The sequence below is a fragment of the Nicotiana tomentosiformis genome, chromosome 8 (genome assembly GCF_000390325.3).
Source record: "Nicotiana tomentosiformis chromosome 8, ASM39032v3, whole genome shotgun sequence".
Classification (NCBI taxonomy): Eukaryota; Viridiplantae; Streptophyta; class Magnoliopsida; order Solanales; family Solanaceae; genus Nicotiana; species Nicotiana tomentosiformis.
The window spans coordinates 74,214,849-74,234,117 of NC_090819.1; the positions used below are offsets into that span (position 1 = coordinate 74,214,849).

The 19,269-nt window shown below is 39.0% G+C and overlaps 1 protein-coding gene across 1 annotated transcript; it reads right to left on the minus strand.

Annotated features, from left to right (window-relative positions):
- Positions 1–3,816: 3,816 nt before the first annotated feature.
- On the minus strand, positions 3,817–5,753 carry LOC104085920 (polyphenol oxidase E, chloroplastic-like). The gene has a single exon (XM_009590042.4). It carries the CDS (start codon positions 5,724–5,726, stop codon positions 3,936–3,938), a length of 1,791 nt encoding a protein of 596 aa, XP_009588337.1. The 5' UTR covers positions 5,727–5,753; the 3' UTR covers positions 3,817–3,935.
- Positions 5,754–19,269: the final 13,516 nt, after the last annotated feature.

The following is a 19,269-nucleotide window of genomic DNA, read 5'->3' on the forward strand; positions in this document are numbered from 1 at the left end:
CTATACAATAACTATTATACCCTTTGTATCTTCCTAAATGAACTACAATAACCTCCTTTACTTATCCTATATACTATGGTATGTAATATTTGGTTCAACGAATTAGGTGAATTATCTCGGTATAAGTGTTAGAATTAAATTTTATTAGTTGGAGGTATTAGCTAAAATCGATATCTATTTATACTAAGATCTTGATATAACTTATTTCATATAGATGGTGGGATAAGTTATTCAGGTTTTAATCATGATTATAATGCTATAAATATAATACGTTTAGTTCAAGAGATTAGATGGGTTATCATGCGTTTGGTTGAAAGTATTAGCTAAAATTGATTATATTTGTATAGCAAAATCTTGACATAAGTTATCTCATATAAAAGGTGGAAAAATTATCCAAATTATAATCCTAATTATAATCAAGGATTGTAATCCTGCGATATCTAGGTTTTGAACCAACCAAACCCGTATTACCCAAGCAATTTCATTCTCATTCTTGTCATAAAAAAAGAAACATTATTTGGTAATAAATTAATTAACAAAAAAGGTAATTTGTGAGATCAGTTTGAAAATCCTTGAAGAGAATTGAAGGTTAATTAAATTCGTACTATATATATTATTCTCCTCTGTCTTTTTATTTTTGTTTGCACCCATCATATTTAACAATTCTATTAAATAACTAAGATATTTCATTTGTATTGGACAATTTGATTTTCTTTTGACTTTCTTTACCGCTTGAGCCGATATCAGCCCTAGAATTAGATGCCTCACGATTTTCACGATAACGATTTTTCGTATGCGAATGTATAATTATGTTAGCTTCGTTGTTCCCATGAAGTGGAGGTATGAAGATAATCTGTTATTCATATCTCAAACCATTAGTATATCTTTATGTGTTTACAATCCTTTAATTGCAAATATCCAAATTTTGTACTCAGATTTAAAATCTTTAATTAAGACGTAGTTCACAGTAAAAAAACTAAAGGTGACATTTTACAACATGTATCTTAGAATTTTCTTCTATTATATTAATATTTAGTAAAAATAAATTATGGTACACGTATAGATGTTGAACTAATAACCGATTTTTGTTATTTAGCATAATCTTTAAAATTTCTACGAGTATAAAAAATATTTGCACAATCAAATCAATTATGTAATTTTAGGTAAATCTCTTGATAAAATGTAAAGTGATAACTTGGTAAAAAGAATAACTAACATGCTATCACGGTAAAAGTAAAATTCACTGATAGCTTAAAAACTATTTATTAATTATATCAAAATGTATAACTAAATCCTTACGAAAAAGATAATCCCTCCGTTTCAATTTATGTGAACCCATTTGACTGAACACGAAATTTAAGAAAAGAGAGAAGACTTTTGAACTTGTGGTGTAAAATAAAATACATATATTTTGTGTGGCTATAAATCATTGCATAAATGTAAATTGTTTCCAAATAGGGAAATAGGTCATTCTTTTTGGCACGGACTAAAAAGAAAATAAGTTTAGATAAATTGAAACGGATGGAGTATAACGTTAGTAGTAACATTGTCCGGGGAGAAAATCATCAAAATTAAAAGATGAGGCTCCACTATAATTTTAACGGCACTAGACCTAGATTTATGCTTAATTTCTGTGACTTTGTTCACTGTTAAGACACTAGAGCTTGTTTCATTGTACACATGCATGATCGAGATTACGTGTTAAGACACTAATGTGTGTCTTTTGTGGCAACCACCGGTAGTCGTCACAAAAAATATTCAGTTACAGTTGTACATGCAGCAACTCAAGTGTCGCTGCTATACATTTTTAGTGCTAGATCATTTTTACCATATTGATAACATAAAAATGGTAGATCGTTAGATTTCTTGTAGTGCTAGATCGTTTTCACCATATTGATAACATAAAAATGTACATGTCCTTTGTTCAAAGTTCACTAAATATTTTTTCTTTTATTTTGGTTAGTTTAGATTCAAACACTTCTAGGTTAATTCTTGTTTAAATAATTAAGATAGTCTAATTTAGTTAATAGTTGATAACAAGTTCTTGTGGGTTTGACATTCGACTTCTAGTCACTTTAGTACTTGACAACCGCATATACGTGCGTGTGCATTTGGCCGCAACACTTATTATCAACCTAAATGAATATCAATACAATATAATAAACCCCTATTATGTTACGCACCATTAATCTCCTTCCTTAACTCCGTAACAACCTATAACCCCTATTAACAATCTGTTAACACTCGTCTAACAACTTTCTAAGTGCCGGCCTATACAATAACTAGTATACCCTTTGCATCTTCCTAAATGGACTAGAATACCCTCCTTTATTTATCCTTTATACTATGGCATGTAACATTTGGTTCAACGGATTAGGTGGATTATCTCCGTATAAGTTTTAGAATTAAATTGTATCTCATGTTTGGTTGGAGGTATTAGCTAAAATCGTTATTTATTTATATCAAAATCTTGATATAACTTATTTTATATAGAAGGTGAGATAAGTTATTCAGGTTTTAATCATGATTATAATCTTATAATTATAATATATTTAGTTCAAGAGATTAGGTGGGTTATTCCAGTATAAATTTTGAAATTAAATTTATCATGTGTTTGGTTGAAAGTATTAGCTAAAATTGATAATATTTGTATAGCAAAAATCTTGACATAAGTTATCTCATATAAAAAGTAGAATAAGTTATCCAAATTATAATCAAGGATTGTAATCATGCGATATCTAGGTTTTGAACCAACCAACCCCGTATTACCCAAACAATTTCATTCTCATTCTTGTCATAAAAAAAGAAACATTATTTTGGTAAGAAATTAATTACGCAAAAAGGTTATTTGTGAGATCAGTTTGAAAATCCTTGAAGAGATTTGAAGGTTAATTAAATTCGTACTATATATATTATATCTCCTCTGTCTTTTTTGTTTTTTGTTTGCACCCATCATATACAATTCTATTAAATAACTGAGATATTTCATTTTTATTGGACAATTTGATTTTCTTTTGACTTTCTTTATCGCTTGAGCCGATATCAGCCCTAGAACTAGATTTCTCATATTTTTCACGATAACGATTTTTCGTATGCGAATGTATAATTATGTTAGCTTCGTTGGTCACATGTAGTGAGGTATGAAGATAATCTGTTATTCATATCTCGAACCATTAGTATATCTTTATGTGTTTACAATCCTTTAATTGCAATTATCCAAATTTTGTACTCAGATTTAAAATCTTTAATTAAGACGTAGTTCACATAAAAAAAACTAATGGTGACATTTTACAACATGTATCTTAGAATTTCTTCTATTATATTAATATTTAGTAAAAATAAATTATAGTACACATATAGATGTTGAACTAATAAACAATTTTTGTTATTTAGCATTATCTTTAAAATTTCTACGCAGTAGTGGCATAAAAAATATTTGCACAATCAAATCAATTATGTAATTATAGGTAAATGTCTTGATAAAATATAAAGTGATAACTTGGTACATGCTATCACAGTAAAGGTAAAATTCGCTGATAGCTTAAAAACTTTTTATTAATTATATTAAAATGTATAACAAAATCCTTAAGAAAAAGATATAACCTTAGTAGTAAGGTTGTCCGGGGAGAAAATCATCAAAATTAAAAGATGAGGCTCCACTTTAATTTTGACGGCACTAGGCCTAGATTTATGCTTAATTTCTTGCGACTTTGTTCACTGTTGAGACACTAGAGCTTGTTTCATTGTACAGATGCATGATCGAGATTAGGTGTTATGAAATTAGAAAAAGAGAGAGGATGAAATGAAAAAATTGCCTTGAAATTAAAGACAAATGTTTTATTCCAAGACGATTAAAACATAGGATCGGATCGGAAGGGAAGACATTTATTTATATATTTGATATTTATAACATACATAAATTTGGACTTAATTAATTAAAAACAATCCTTCAGTTCAATCTCCACATTGTCGATGCTGACCACTTCGCCCCCCTTCTTTGGAACCACAGTTACCGCAATAATGTCTTCATCTTCCAAACCACAGTCCTCAAGCAGTTCAGTGATGGCTAGCTTGAATTCTTTTGGTTTAAACTCATGAGTGGCATTATTAGGTCCATGAACATGTGGCAAGCTGGTATAGCTCCCTGCATACTCTCTCTTGTTAATGTCATCTGCATTCACAGTCTTGTCTGCATTGAGGAACACATCAAACCTTATATACTTGCTATCATCATACTTTACACCCTTGAATGTTAGGATCTCCTCCAATTCATCTTTCTCCTGCTGACTCCTTGATGTAGCTGGCCTCTCTATACTAAAGCAAATCGCTCTGTCCAGATTTGAGAGTGGGAATACCTTGCTGGCTGGCTTAATTGAACTTAGATTCACCTTGCCCTCTGTGCTCTTTTTCCCTGGCTTAAAGTTACGCCATGGTGTGGATGTTGGTTCGTAATCATACCCCATCTTCTTACTGTCCAAACAGTCTCGGACTTTCACACGCCATGGGTCGCGGTTTTCATCGTAGAAAAAGAACTCCGAGTTTAACCAATCATTGTCTGTGAGATCCCTTCTTTTCCCTCCTAGTGCTTTCCATTCATTCCACATGCGGTCCACATTGGCGTGGTGGCAGTAAAAAACTGGATCTAAACCAGCTGAGTAGAAATTACCCATATCCTCACCGTATGATTTCACACCATTACCCAAATCCGTATCCCGCACAGTACCAGTCCAAATGTGGACTGGAGTATGAGGGATGTTTTCAATGGTTCCCTGCCCCGGATTGGGTTTAGATCCGAATCTGTAAGGCTCTCCGAAGAACAACAGCGGGCATGGAGCATTAGTTATCATTTGACGATACATTAGAAGTAAGTTGTTAGTTATCATCTGTATTTCATTAGTTTTGACTTCATCACCGAAAAAACCAAGATCGATTATGGTTCCATTACGGACTTGTGGATTACGTCTTGCATCGTACAGGGAAGAACCTTCGACATCGAACATAGGAGGCAAACGCATGCCGCTTGGATGGTCCCAGTTCCAATATGGCAAAGCAAAAGTTGGATCATCGATGAGGGAGCCCAAGATTCTCTCGTAGAAGTACAAGTACCATCTATGAAATGGGAAGAAAAGCCAAGATTCGTGAACTTGTAACTTTTGGTCACCCATTGTGTAAGCATCGTTGCAATAAGCACAATGGATATTAGCTTGTTGCTTGAAGCCAAGAGGATCAAATTGGTCTTTGTCTAATTCCTTCATTTTACTAGTGGCTAACTGGTACTTGGCTATATACTCCTCAGTCACGTTTTGGGCAGCGGGCCGCTTACGAAGCTTGGACATGCGAGGGATCTTGTAATATGGAACGCTGTCCATATCATCCGGTTTAGGGGGGCAACAACTATATGGTACAGCTGGACCATCCGTTATCGTGGCCGTGCCACATGATTTTTGATCGGGGGGTGGTACGGGAGCAGCAGAGGCTAATGGCGCAAGATTAGCTGCGCCATACAGCCCTCCTAAACCCAAAAGGACATTCCTTCTGTCAACAGCTCCTTCTTTAATGGCGTCAAGTTGGTTTCCGTCATGCTCGCCCGTGCATGAAACCTTGAAACATTGGTTACGTTTTCCATGGAGGAAATGCTGGGAGGGTTTTGCAAAGAAAGATGAGTTGGTGAAGGAAGAAAAGAGAATTTTGCTGGTGCATAAAGGTAGAGTAGAAGAAGAAGCCATTGCTGGGATGAGTGCTTTTGCAGTGAAAGGTTTCAAACTATTTATACAAAACAGGCAATGGTACGTAGTACACACGTGAAGCACGCGGCTGATTGTTCTTATTCTTTTCATGCATTAAAAAAGAGAGAAACAAACATGAAAGTATCAAGAAACAAAGGCTATCGCGTTTCTAACCTTACATGTCCATGAACGGCTAGATAAGGTATACGCTAAAGAACAAAATTACAACTAAGATATTTATAAAAATCTACCTCTTCTAGCCTTGCATGTCTGAATATTGTTTTCTCTTACAAGTGAAACTTTCAGAATTTGATGATTTGATCATAAGTTTTGTACGCTTGTAACCTACCACACCCAAAAAAAAAAACAAAAAAAAAACACTTTTATGTGCTTATGTAGAAATCTTTCCATGACATTTTATTGCGTACTCACTTAGTGTTTTTTAACTCAGTAAAAGATTTAACAAAATAAATCGCTTAAACTTAATTGGGCTAAGCGTGCTATATATTTGTTCGGCGATGCATGTGTGCTCTATATATTCTTTATGTTAGTAATAGTCACTATCCAAATTTTCCCCCGTAGTATATCGTGACGGCACCTAGTCTCTAAGACTAGGTAATCCTATCACTTACTAAATTAAAGATATAATTTAACCAGAACAACTACGAAGTATGAAACTGAAATTTTTATAGTAAAACCAATGATCCTTGGTGCAATGCAATACCCCAAAACCAGTAGTACAAGTCATAAGCTCTACTGAGTTTGCTAGAAAATCCCTAAATAAAACTATTCGGAATAGAATTAAACAATACAATTACAATATCAGAAGGTGACGCCGAGGCCTGTTGTAACGACCCGGCCGGCTGTTTTGAGTATTATAATCCCGTTTCCCCATTTACTGCTCAAATTATGAATTATAGTTGTTATTTGGCTTGCCGGGATAATTGGTTTGGGTCCGGTGAGGTTTTGAAATGATTTGGAGCACTTAGTTCCAAGGTTTAGAATTTAAGTTGAAAAGGTTAACCAGATGTTGACTTATGTGTAACGAACCCGGAGAAATTTTTGCTAAGGAAATTAAGGTTTGGTAGTGCCGAGGTGGATCAATTAGTACAAAGATTATAGATATTTCTCGCGGCGAGCTTGCTCGCCGCGGCTCAGACTTTTTGGGTTGAACAATGCACCGATGTGTAAAGGAAAATTTTATCGGAAAATGGTCATTTCTGTGACCACTATGCGGTTGTAGAATCACTCTGCGGACCGCATAATGGTCGCAAAGTGGATCAGTAGAGGGGCAAGATTTGAGGAAAATCTGCGGTGCACTATGCGACCGCAGACCTATTTTGCGGTGCATTATGCGACCGCAGAACAAGTATGCGGACCGCATAATGACCGCAGACCGGGTCAGTAACGCCCAGCTTTGGAGACCAAATTATGCATAACAGGTATGCGGACCGCATACCTGTTATGCGATCGCATAACTGCGCCGGAGCTTCCATTCTTTCTAATTTTTGACCCGACCCAATTTCGATTTATAGCCCTTGAAGCTCATTTTTAGCCAAAATATGATATTTTAGAGAGAGGTGAGAGCATTTTAGAGAGAGAGAGTAAAAACTTAGTCATTTATCCAACAATTCTTGTTCAAGGTTTGAAGATTTCACAAGGATCTTGCTAGGGCTTCAAAGAGGTAAGAATTTCTTTTCTCAATTCTTCAATTTCGGGTTTGGAGTAAAGATGGGTGATTAATAGTATGATTATTGGGTGTAAGAGTATTATGTATACATGCCAATAAGGTTGTGGAAAGATTATTAAGTTCAGATGGGTAAAGATTGGGTTGAAAATGGTTCAAATCTTTATAGACTTTAATTGAAGATTTGAGGTTCGAGTTGATGTCTAATTTTGATAAAATTTGTATGGTTGGACTCGTGGTTGGATGGGCGTTCATATTCTGTAACTTTTGTTGGGTTCCAAGACGTGGGCCCCATAGACGATTTTGAGTTAATTTCGGAATTTTTGTTAAAATGTTGATTTCGTTAATTAGATGAGTCTATTATTGTTGTATTTATGATATGTAATTGCTTTTGGCTAGATTTGGGCCATTCGGAGATGGATACTCGTGAAAAAGGCATTGTGACCGATTGATTGAGCTTGGTTCGAGGTAAGTGGCTTGCCTAACTTTGCGTGGGGGAAATCCCCTTAAGATTTGAAACTATTGTGCTATGTGAGCGCCGTGTACATCAGGTGACGAGTACGTACACGGGCTAGTTGTGGTAAAACCCTATTTTCTTGCCGAGCAACAACATGTTTTCCTGTTATTTTGAGTTATACTATTTTAATGAAAACTAATCTATTTTCATTCTTAATTGAGTTATTCCAATATATATAGCTATCATGTTTACTCTAATACAACATGTCTACGTGTCTTAATTGTTTATGTGAATTATGTGCAGCATGCTTAGTGAATTTTCCAGCTTCTTCCCTGACTGGTACTTAGTCTAAATTGTAAGAATTTCGTGATGTAGTTATATTTCTATCACTCGCGCTGCATATTTACTTTGGGACTACGGAACGGTATTCCGGAAGATTTTCCTGCATATTTACTTTGGGACTACGGAACGGTATTCCGGAAGATTCCTCTGCACATTTACGTTGGGACTACAGAATGGTATTCCGGGAGATTTCCCTACACATTTACTTTGGGACTATGGAACGGTATTTCGGGAGATCCCCCTGCTCATTTACATTTGGGACTACGAGACGGTATCTCGGGAGATCCCCTGTTGTGTTTCTATGTACTGAGCTGTTACCTTCTATGATTCCATTGTTGTTAAATTTCAGCTTTTATTTTATTGCGGTATTACACTCTATATTGTTTTATTATATAATTATCAGTAGGGCCTTGACCTGACCTCATCACTACTCGATCGAGGTTAGGTTTGGCACTTACTGGGTACTGATTGTGGTGTACTAATGCTACTCTCTGCACATGTTTTTCGTGTGCAGATCTAGGTGCACCTTATCAACCGCACAATCAGTGAGCCGGGACAGCTTTGGAGACTTCAAGGTATATCTGTCGCGTCCGTAGACCTCAGAGTCCCCTTCTACTCTTTCTCATGTCCATTATCTTCTGTATTTTCCTTGTTAGAATTCTGATATATAGAGACACTAGATTTTTTCTTCTGTAGGTTGTGATTCACTATGTTCCGGGTTTTGGGATTTGCTGTGTATTTTTGAACAGTTGGGTGTTAAAATTTTGTTTTCATTTTATTATTCTGCGAATGTTAGGCTTATCTAGTCGTAGAGACTAGGTGTCATCACGGTGTTATACGGAGGGGAAATTTGGGTCGTGACAAGTTGGTATCAATACTCTAGGTTCGTAGGTGTCATGAGTCACAAGCCGATTTAGTAGAGTCTTGCGGATCGGTACGTCTGTACTTATCTTTGGGAGGCTATGAAACTGTTAAGAAAATTTCACTACTTTGATTCCTTGTCATGCGAAAATTGTTGACTTCAAAGATTCTAAACTTCTGAATTCTATTCTCTCACAGATGGTGAGTACACGTACAAGCGGATCTGATGAACAGGTACCTGCGCCCCCTGCTAGATCCGCGAGAGGTCGGGGCAGGGGTAGTGGCCGAGGACGTCCATGTGGTGCAGCCAGAGCACCTGCACGAGCTGCTACAGAGGAGCCTCCAGTAGCTCAAACTGGAGGGCAGACACCTGAGATATCTGTTCCTACACCAGTCTTCTAGGAGACTCTAGCCCTGTTTCTGAGCATGTTCAGTACCTTAGCTTATGTTGGATTGATTCCACCTGCTCCTGCCACATCTCAGGCCGGATGAGGAGCACAGACTCCCATTGCCGGTACTCCAGAGCAGCGGGCTCAGGTCGACCAGGTTCCATAGATTGTACCAATGCAGCCGGTAGCTCCAGCTCAGCCCGAGGTTGGGGCAGCAGCTTCCGAAGCGGAACAACTCAGACTTGAGAGGTACAAGAAGTACCACCAACCTACCTTCAGCGGATTGGCTACAGATGATGCTTAGAGTTTCCTGGAGGAGTGTCATTGTATTCTCCGTACTATGGGCGTAGCGGAGATGAGCGGGGTTTCTTTTACCACATTCCAGCTTAGTGGAGCAGTCTATCAGTGGTGGCGTGCTTATGAGTTGAGTAGTCCAACTGAGGCAGCTTCACTTATATGGACTCAGTTCTCGGACATGTTTTTGAGAGAGTATGTCCCTCAGAGCCTCGGGGACTCATGGCGCGTGGAGTTTGAGCAGCTGTGCCAGGGTGCTATGACTGTGTCAGAGTATGTTGTTTGCTTCAGTGATTTGTCCTGACATCACCGGCCTTAGTTGCCACAGTTCGAGAGAGGGTTCAACGGTTTATTGAGGGTCTCCATCCTAGCATCCGGAGTAGTATGGCCAGGGAATTGGAGATGGATATTTCTTATTAGCATGTTGTGGGTATTGCCAGGAGATTCGAGGGAATGTTTGCCCGGGATAGAGAGGACAGGGAGGACAAGAGGTCTCGAGAGGTTGGTTATTATTCGGGAGCTCGTGCCCCAGCAGCTCGCCATGGTATGGGTTATGTGAGCCGCCTTGTTCATTCAGCTCTTCCAGCCTCCAGCGGTGTTCTAGCTCCTTCTAGATCCCAGGAGCATTATTATGCACCGCCACTATCTAGTGTGCCTCCTGCACGGGGTGTTCCTAGCGGCCAGTCCAACAGACTTGGCCCGAGCCAGTCACAACAGCCACGCCCTCCCAAAGCTTGTTTTGAATGTGGCGACACTCGCCACATGGTAAGGGATTTCCCCAAGATTAAGAGGGGTGCACCTCCACAGACTATTCAGCCACAACGTGATCCACCGGGTCCTCAGGCTATGATTACAACACCAGCTGCCACCCCACCTGCTCAACCAACTCGAGGTGGAGGTCGGGGAGGTAGAGGTCGCCCTAGAGGGGGAGGCCAGGCCAGATATTATGCACTTCCTGCTTGTACAGAGGCAGTTGCTTCTGATTTTGTCATTACAGGTATTGTTCTGGTCTGTCATAGAGATGCGTCGGTATTATTTGACCTAGGCTCTACATATTCTTATGTGTCCTCTTATTTTGACCTGTATTTGGGCGTATTTCGAGATTCTTTGAATTCCCGTATTTATGTATCTACTCCTGTGAGAGATTCTCTTGTTGTGGACCGCATGTATCGGTTGTGTTTGATTACTCTTAGTGGTTTTGAGACCAAAGCCGATTTATTATTACTCACCATGGTAGACTTTGATATTATTTTGGGCATGGACTGGTTGTCGCCCCATTATGCTATTCTTGATTGTCACGCTAAAACCGTGATGCTGGCTATGCCAAGTTTACCGCGATTAGAGTGGCGAGGTACCTTAGAGTATACTCCCAGCACAGTTATTTCTTTTCTTAAAGCTCAACGAATGGTTGAGAAGGGGCGTAATGCGTATCTAGCTTATGTGAGAGATGTCAGTATTGATACCCCTATAGTTGAGTCAGTCCCAGTAGCGAGGGACTTTCCAGATGTGTTTCCAGTTGATCTTCTGGGCATGCCGCCCGATAGAGATATTGATTTTGGCATTGATTTGTTGTCGGGCACTCGGCCCATCTCTATTCCTCCATATCGTATGGCTCCTCCTGAATTGAAGGAGTTGAAAGAGAAGTTACAAGAATTGCTTGATAAAGGCTTCATTCGGCCCAGTGTGTCACCTTGGGGTGCTCCTGTCTTATTTGTGAAGAAGAAGGATGGTTCTATGCAGATGTGTATTGATTACCGCCAATTGAACAAAGTCACAGTGAAGAACAGGTATCCATTGCCTCATATTGATGACTTATTTGATCAATTATAGGGTGCCAGAGTGTTTTCCAAGATTGACTTACGTTCAGGTTATCATCCGTTGAAGATTTGGGAGTCGGATATCCCGAAGACTGCTTTGAGGACCAGATATAGTCACTATGAGTTTCTTGTTATGTCTTTTGGGTTGACCAATGCCCTAGCAGCTTTTATGCACTTGATGCATAGTGTGTTCCGACCTTATGTTGACTCGTTCGTCATTGTGTATATTGACGACATTCTGGTATACTCCTGGAGTCGGGAGGATCATGAGCAGCACCTGAGGACTGCACTTCAGACCTTGAGAGAAAAGAAGTTATATGCAAAATTTTTAAAGTATGAGTTTTGGCTAGACTCAGTGGCATTCTTGGGTCATATAGTATCGAGTGAGGGGATAAAGGTGGATCCGAAGAAGATTGAAGCAGTGCAGAGCTGGCCTAGGCCGTCCTCAGCTACAGAGATCCGGAGTTTTCTTGGTTTGGCGGGGTAGTACTGTCGCTTTATAGAGGGATTCTCATCTATTGCAGCACCTATGACCAGGCTGACCCAGAAGGGTGCTCCGTTTAGGTGGACAGAGGAATGTGAGAGAGCTTTCAGAAGTTCAAGACAGCTTTGACTATAGCCCCAATATTGGTATTACCTACAGGTTCGGGGCCTTATACCGTATATTGTGATGCATCACGGATTGGTCTCGGCGCGGTGCTGATACAGGACGGTAGGGTGATTGCCTACGCGTCCAGACAGCTGAAGGTGCATGAAAAGAACCATCCTGTCCACAACCTTGAGTTAGCAGCTATTGTTTATGCCTTGAAGATATGGTAACATTATTTGTACGGTGTTCCTTGTGAGATTTACACCGATCATCGGAGTTTGCAACATTTGTTTAAGCAGAAAGATCTTAACTTACGTCAGCGGAGGTGGTTGGAGCTACTTAAGGATTATGTTATCACTATTTTGTACCACCCTGGGAAGGCCAATGTGGTGGCCGATGGTTTGAGTCGTCGGGCAGAGAGTTTGGGGAGTTTAGCATATATACCAGTAGCAGAGTGGCCATTAGCGTTGGATGTTCAGGCCTTAGCAAGCCAGTTTGTGAGATTGGATATTTCTGAGCTGAGTCGAGTATTGGCTTGTGTGATCCCTTGGTCTTCTCTTTATGATCGTATCAGGGAGCGTCAGTATGATGACCCCCATCTTCTTGTCTTTAAGGACACGGTCCAGCACGGTGATGCCAAGGAAGTCACTATTGGAGATGACGGTGTATTACGGATGCACGGCAGACTATGCGTACCTAATGTAGATGGTTTGCATGAGCTAATTCTCCAGGAAGCTCACATTTCGTGGTACTCTATTCATCCAGGCACCACGAAGATGTATAAGGATTTGAGACAACACTATTGGTAGAGGCGGATGAAGAAAGATATAGTTGGGTTTGTAACTCGGTGTTTAAATTGTCAATAGGTAAAGTACGAGCACCAGAGACCGGGCGGATTGCTACAGAGACTTGAAATTTCGGAGTGGAAGTGGGAGCGTATTACCATGGACTTCGTAGTTAGACTCCCACGAAATTTGAGAAAGTTTGATGCTGTTTGGGTGATAGTAGATCGGTTTACCAAATCTGCGCATTTTATTCTAGTTGGTACTAATTATTCTTCTGAGCGGTTGGCTGGGATTTATATTCACGAGATTTTTCTCCTACACGGTATGCCAGTGTTCGTTATTTCAGATCGGGGTACACAGTTTACCTCACAGTTTTGGAGGGCAGTGCAGCGAGAATTGGGCACACAGGTTCAGTTGAGTACAGGATTTCACCCTCAGACGGACGGACAGTCTGAGCGCACTATTCAGATATTTGAGGATATGCTACGCGCTTGTGTCATTGATTTTGGAGGTTCTTGGGATCAATTTCTGTCACTCGCAGAGTTTGCTTACAATAATAGCTACCAGTCAAACATTCAGATGGCTCCGTATGAAGCTTTATTTGGGAGACAGTGTCGGTCTCCGGTGGGTTGGTTTGAGCCTGGTGAGGTTAGGCTATTGGGTACTGACTTGGTTCAGGATGCTTTAGAGAAGGTTAAAGTAATTCAGGAACGGCTTCGCACGGCACAGTCTAGACAGAAGAGTTATGCCGACAGGAAGGTTCGTGATGTTGTTCACATTGTTGGGGAGAAGATTCTGCTCAAGATTTCACCCATGAAGGGTGTGTTGAGGTTCGGGAAAAAGGGTAAGTGAGCCCTCAATATATTGGGCATTTTGAGATACTTAAGAAAATTGGAGAGGTGGCTTATGAACTTGCTTTGCCACCTAGTCTATCAGGTGTTCATCCAGTGTTCCATATATCCATGCTCCGAAAATATGTCGGAGATCCGTCTCATATTTTGGATTTTAGTATAGTGCAGCTAGACGGTAATTTGACTTATGATGTGGAGCCGGTGGCTATTTTAGACCGGCAGATTCGAAAGCTGAGGTCCAAGAACATAGCATCAGTGAAGGTGCAGTGGAGAGGCCAACCAGTCGGAGAAGCTACTTGGGAGATTGAGCAGGAGATGCGGAGTAAATGTCCACACTTATTTGAGACTCCAGGTATTATTCTAAACCCATTCTAGGACGAACGTTTGTTTAAGAAGGGGAGAATGTAACGACCCGACCGGTCGTTTTGAGTATTATAATCCCGTTTTCCCATTTACTGCTCAAATTGTGAATTACAGTTGTTATTTGGCTTGCCATGGTAATTGGTTTGGGTCCGGTGAGGTTTTGAAATGATTTGGAGTACTTAGTTTCACGGTTTAGAATTTAAGTTGAAAAGGTTGACCGAATATTGACTTATGCGTAACGACCCCGGAAAAATTTTTGCTAAGGAAATTAAGGTTTGGTAATGCCGAGGTAGATCAATTAGTACAAAGATTATAGATATTCGCCGCGGCTCGTACTTTTTGGGTTGAACAATGTACCGATGTGTAAAGGAAAATTTTATCGGAAAATGGTCATTTCTGTGACCATTATGCGGTCGTAGAATCACTCTGCCGACCGCATAATTGTCGCAAAGTGGATCAGTAGAGGGGCAAGATTTGAGGAAAATCTGCGGTGCACTATGCGACCGCAAACCTGTTTTGCAGTGCATTATGCGACCGCAGAACAAGTATGCGGACCGTATAATGACCGCAGACCGGGTTAGTAACGCCAGCTTTGGAGGCCAAATTATGCGGCCGGTATGCGGACCGCATACCTGTTATGCGATCGCATATGCGACCGCATAACTGTGTCGGAGCTTCCATTCTTTCTAATTTTTGACCCGACCCAATTTCGATTTATAGCCCTTGAAGCTCATTTTTGAGCCAAAATATGATATTTTAGAGAGAGGTGAGAGCATTTTAGAGAGAGAGAGTGAAAACTTAGTCATTTATCCATCAATTCTTGTTCAAGGTTTGAAGATTTCACAAGGATCTTGCTAGGGCTTCAAAGAGGTAAGAATTTCTTTCCTCAATTTTTTAATTTCGGATTAAGAGTAAAGATGGGTGATTAATAGTATGATTCTTGGGTGTAAGAGTATTATGTATATATACCAATAAGGTTGTGGAAAGATTGTTAAGTTCAAATGGGTAAATATTGGGTTAAAAATGGCAGAAATCTTCATATACTTTAATTGAAGATTTGAGGTTCGAGTTGATGTCGGATTTTGGTGAAATTTGTATGGTTGGACTCGTGGTTAGATGGGCGTTCATATTCTGTAACTTTTGTTAGGTTTCGAGATGTGGGCCCCATGGACGATTTTGAGTTAATTTCGGAATTTTTGTTAAAATATTGATTTCGTTAATTAGATGAGTCTATTGTTGTATTTATGATATGTAATTGCTTTTGGCTAGATTTGGGCCATTTGGAGATGGATACTCGTGGAAAAGGCATTGTGACCGATTGATTGAGCTTGGTTCGAGGTAAGTGGCTTGCCTAACTTTGCGTGGGAGAAATCCCCTTAAGATTTGGAATTATTGTGCTATGTGAGCGCCGTGTACATGAGGTGACGAGTACATACACGGGCTAGTTGTGGTAAAACCCAATTTTCTTGCCGAGCAGGAACATGTTTTCCCGTTATTTTGAGTTATTCCATTTTAATGAATACTAATCTATTTTCATTCTTGATTGAGTTATTCCAATATGTGTAGCTATCATGTTTAGTCTAATACAACATGTCTACGTGTCTTAGTTGTTTATGTGAATTATGTGTAGCATGCTTAGTGAATTTTCCTGCTTCTTCCCTGACTGGTACTTAGTCTAAATTGTACGAATTTCGTGATGTAGTTGTATTTCTATCACTCGCGCTGCATATTTATTTTGGGATACAGAATGATATTCCGGGAGATTTCCCTGCACATTTACTTTGGGACTACGGAGCGGTATTCCGGGAGATTCCACTGCACATTTACTTTGGGACTGCTGAACGGTATTCCGGGAGATCCCCCTGCTCATTTACATTTGGGACTACAAGATGGTATCTCGGGAGATCCCCTATTATGTTTTTGTGTACTGAGCTGTTACGTTCTATGATTCCATTGTTGTTAAATTTCAGCTTTATTTTATTGCGGTATTACACTCTATATTTTTTTATTATATAATTACCAGTAGGGCCCTGACCTGACCTCGTCACTACTCGATCGAGGTTAGGCTTGGCACTTATTAGGTACCGATTGTGGTGTACTCATGCTACTCTCTGCACATATTTTTCGTGTGCAGATCCAGGTGCACCTTATCAGCCGCACTATCAGTAAGCCGGGACAACTTTGGAGACTTCAAGGTATATCTGCCGCGTCTGTAGATCTCGAAGTCCCCTTCTATTCTTTCTCATGTCCATTATCTTCTGTATCTTCCTTGTTAGAATTCTGATGTATAGAGACACTAGATTTTTCCTTCTGTAGGTTGTGATTCATGATGTTCCGGGTTTTGGGATTGGCTGTGTATTTTTGAACAGTTGGGTGTTAAAATTTTGTTTTTATTTTCTTATTCTGCGAATGTTAGGCTTACCTAGTCGTAGAAACTAGGTATCATCATGACGTTATATGGAGGGGAAAATATGTTTTTTAAAATTGTTTTTACGAAACCGACCAACTTTGGTCGGTTTTCTTTGGCGCAAAAATGCGGGAAACTATTTTAGAGTCCCGCAAAATTTATTTTTCAAAAAGCCGACCAAATTTGGTCGATATTTCAATTAAAATAAATTTGGTCGGTTTTTCAATTAAAATAAATAAAAATTAATATTAAAAAACCGACCAAAATTGGTCGATTAATTCGGCCGGTCATTTTAAAAAACCGACCAACTTTGGTCGGTTATTTTCGTGCGAAAATATAATTAAAAAGTATAAATCAAATAAAAGACAGTCTTAAAACAAAATGCACCAATGACCTGGTAGAATAGTATCCTGCCACAGTATATAACCCGGTTCGATTCCCAGATGGTGAATCTTTTAATTACATATTTAAAAAACCGATTAACTTTGATTGGTTTTTTTTTGCAATATTTTTTTTTTGTTGAATTTAATTGACCGACCAAAGTTGGTCGGTAATTACCGACTAACTTTGGTCGGTATGCCTTTCCGATCGTCAAAATACCGTCCACACATAAATGGTCGCGTTTTAGTCGGTAATTGGCCATAACCGACCAAATTTGGTCGATTTTTTTGGTCGGTGTTTAGCGAATTTCTAGTAGTGAAAATAAGTGACAACTCAATAGGAACAACCGTATTCACACCAGGTTTATCCAAGAATTTCTACGAGGTACCAAACCTCAAAATCACAAATCACAGGTCCCGATTCGTGAACCCTAATCACTTGGCATCTTATGCCACATTACAAGTCATAACAGCACTGCCCAACGAATGACAATATCTAATATCCGCACGGACCACTCACGTGCCAAAAATAATAATGACTCATGACTGCACAGACAATTCTCATGCCAACAGTATAACTCTCACACATAAGGCAAGTACACGGGGGTACATGTAAATGGTCAAAACATCAGGATTCATCTTCTTAGACCGATATGGGTGATTTATCTACGTGTATGCTTGTGCAAATATTTTACCAAAATTCAAGTCAGCAAGTAAGAGTAGAGACAATAAATGGCACATAAGAAACGATCACCACAAAATGTACAGTGTAATAAAGTCAGCAATGAAATTGAAACAACGAGTAGTACCACAGGATTAGCTACACAGAAGTAAGCAAATAGCGCAACACATAGAAAGACAATTAGTAGTATACTAAGGAAACAACAATCAAATCCTAGTACAAAAGAATGGGGGAAATATAAACAAGAGTCACTACCGAGGTACCGCCTCGTAGTCTCAAAGAAAATAGCGCAACACGCAGAAAGACAATTAGTAGAATACTAAGAAATTAACAATCAAAGACTAGTACAAAAGAATGGGGGAAATACCAACAAGAGTCACTACCGAGGTACCGCCTCGTAGTCTTAAATCATTTAAATGATTCACAATCTTTTCTTATATGACCGCGGGAGCCTTACATTTAGTTTTGAAAATTATTTTTCCCGAAATAGCATCCCGCGTTTTAGCCCACCTTATAACACTGCACGGCTTCTAGTAGTTTCTCTACTAACCACGCGTATCAAGCCCACCTTATCTCACCACATGCGTTTCAATACCCATACTTTATACCACCGCATGCGTATCAATAATAACAGCAACACGACAGAAACCTTGTGCAAACATCATAACAACAGCACGGTAGAAATCTCATGCAAACATCATAATAACAGTACGGAAGAAACCTCGTTCAAACATCATAATAATCATCTCAATAATAACATGTGTGCCAAAATATAATAACTCAACAAAATAACTTTCACAATTTGTGCCTATATACCACAACATTTTCGCAAAATAGTTTTAATATCACAATCACGCATAACCCTCGACTTAACAACACTGAATACAACAACAACAACAACAACAACAATACGGGAATATGACAAGTAAATCAACTCAGGAACTTCATAACACAAGGAAATGGTAGAACGAGCTCACAAAGGAAGACATAACAGGGAATAATAGTCTCAACAAGAATAACTCAACAAGGAAGAGATAATGTGTATCAAGGATTCCACAAAAGTATAATTCGACGATAAGAGAGATCACTACTAGAAATACAGACTTTTCCCACGAAAGAATCGGTGAAAAATCTGTGTGAAATTTTAATATTCCCACAACATTCCCAGAGGAGACGCTCAGTGGGAATATGGCTGGTAAAAAAATAGTTTCCCAGGATATTCGTGGATAATTCTCAGGAATTTACCCACTGAGGGCTTCACGAGACCTTGGTGGGGTCACATAGTATATTTTCCCACGAACGTCGTGGGAAAAGTAAGATGATATAGTAATTTAGTTTTCTTAAGTTTTCCACTGAATCTGTGGGATGTATTAAAAATAATTTAGATATTTTTTTATTTTACACATGGAATCATTGAGAAATATTCATAACCTAGAAATAAAAATATGAACATTCCCACGATGATCAGTGGAAAATATTAAAATTCTGGAAAAAATATGCACAAAATTCCCACGGAGTTCGTGGGAAATCTGAAAAATATTTTCATGGCCAAATTTGTTTTTAGAACTATACCACCCGTCAAATAGAAAGTATAACCAACAATACAAGACTAAATACAATTAAGCATTCAAATACCAAA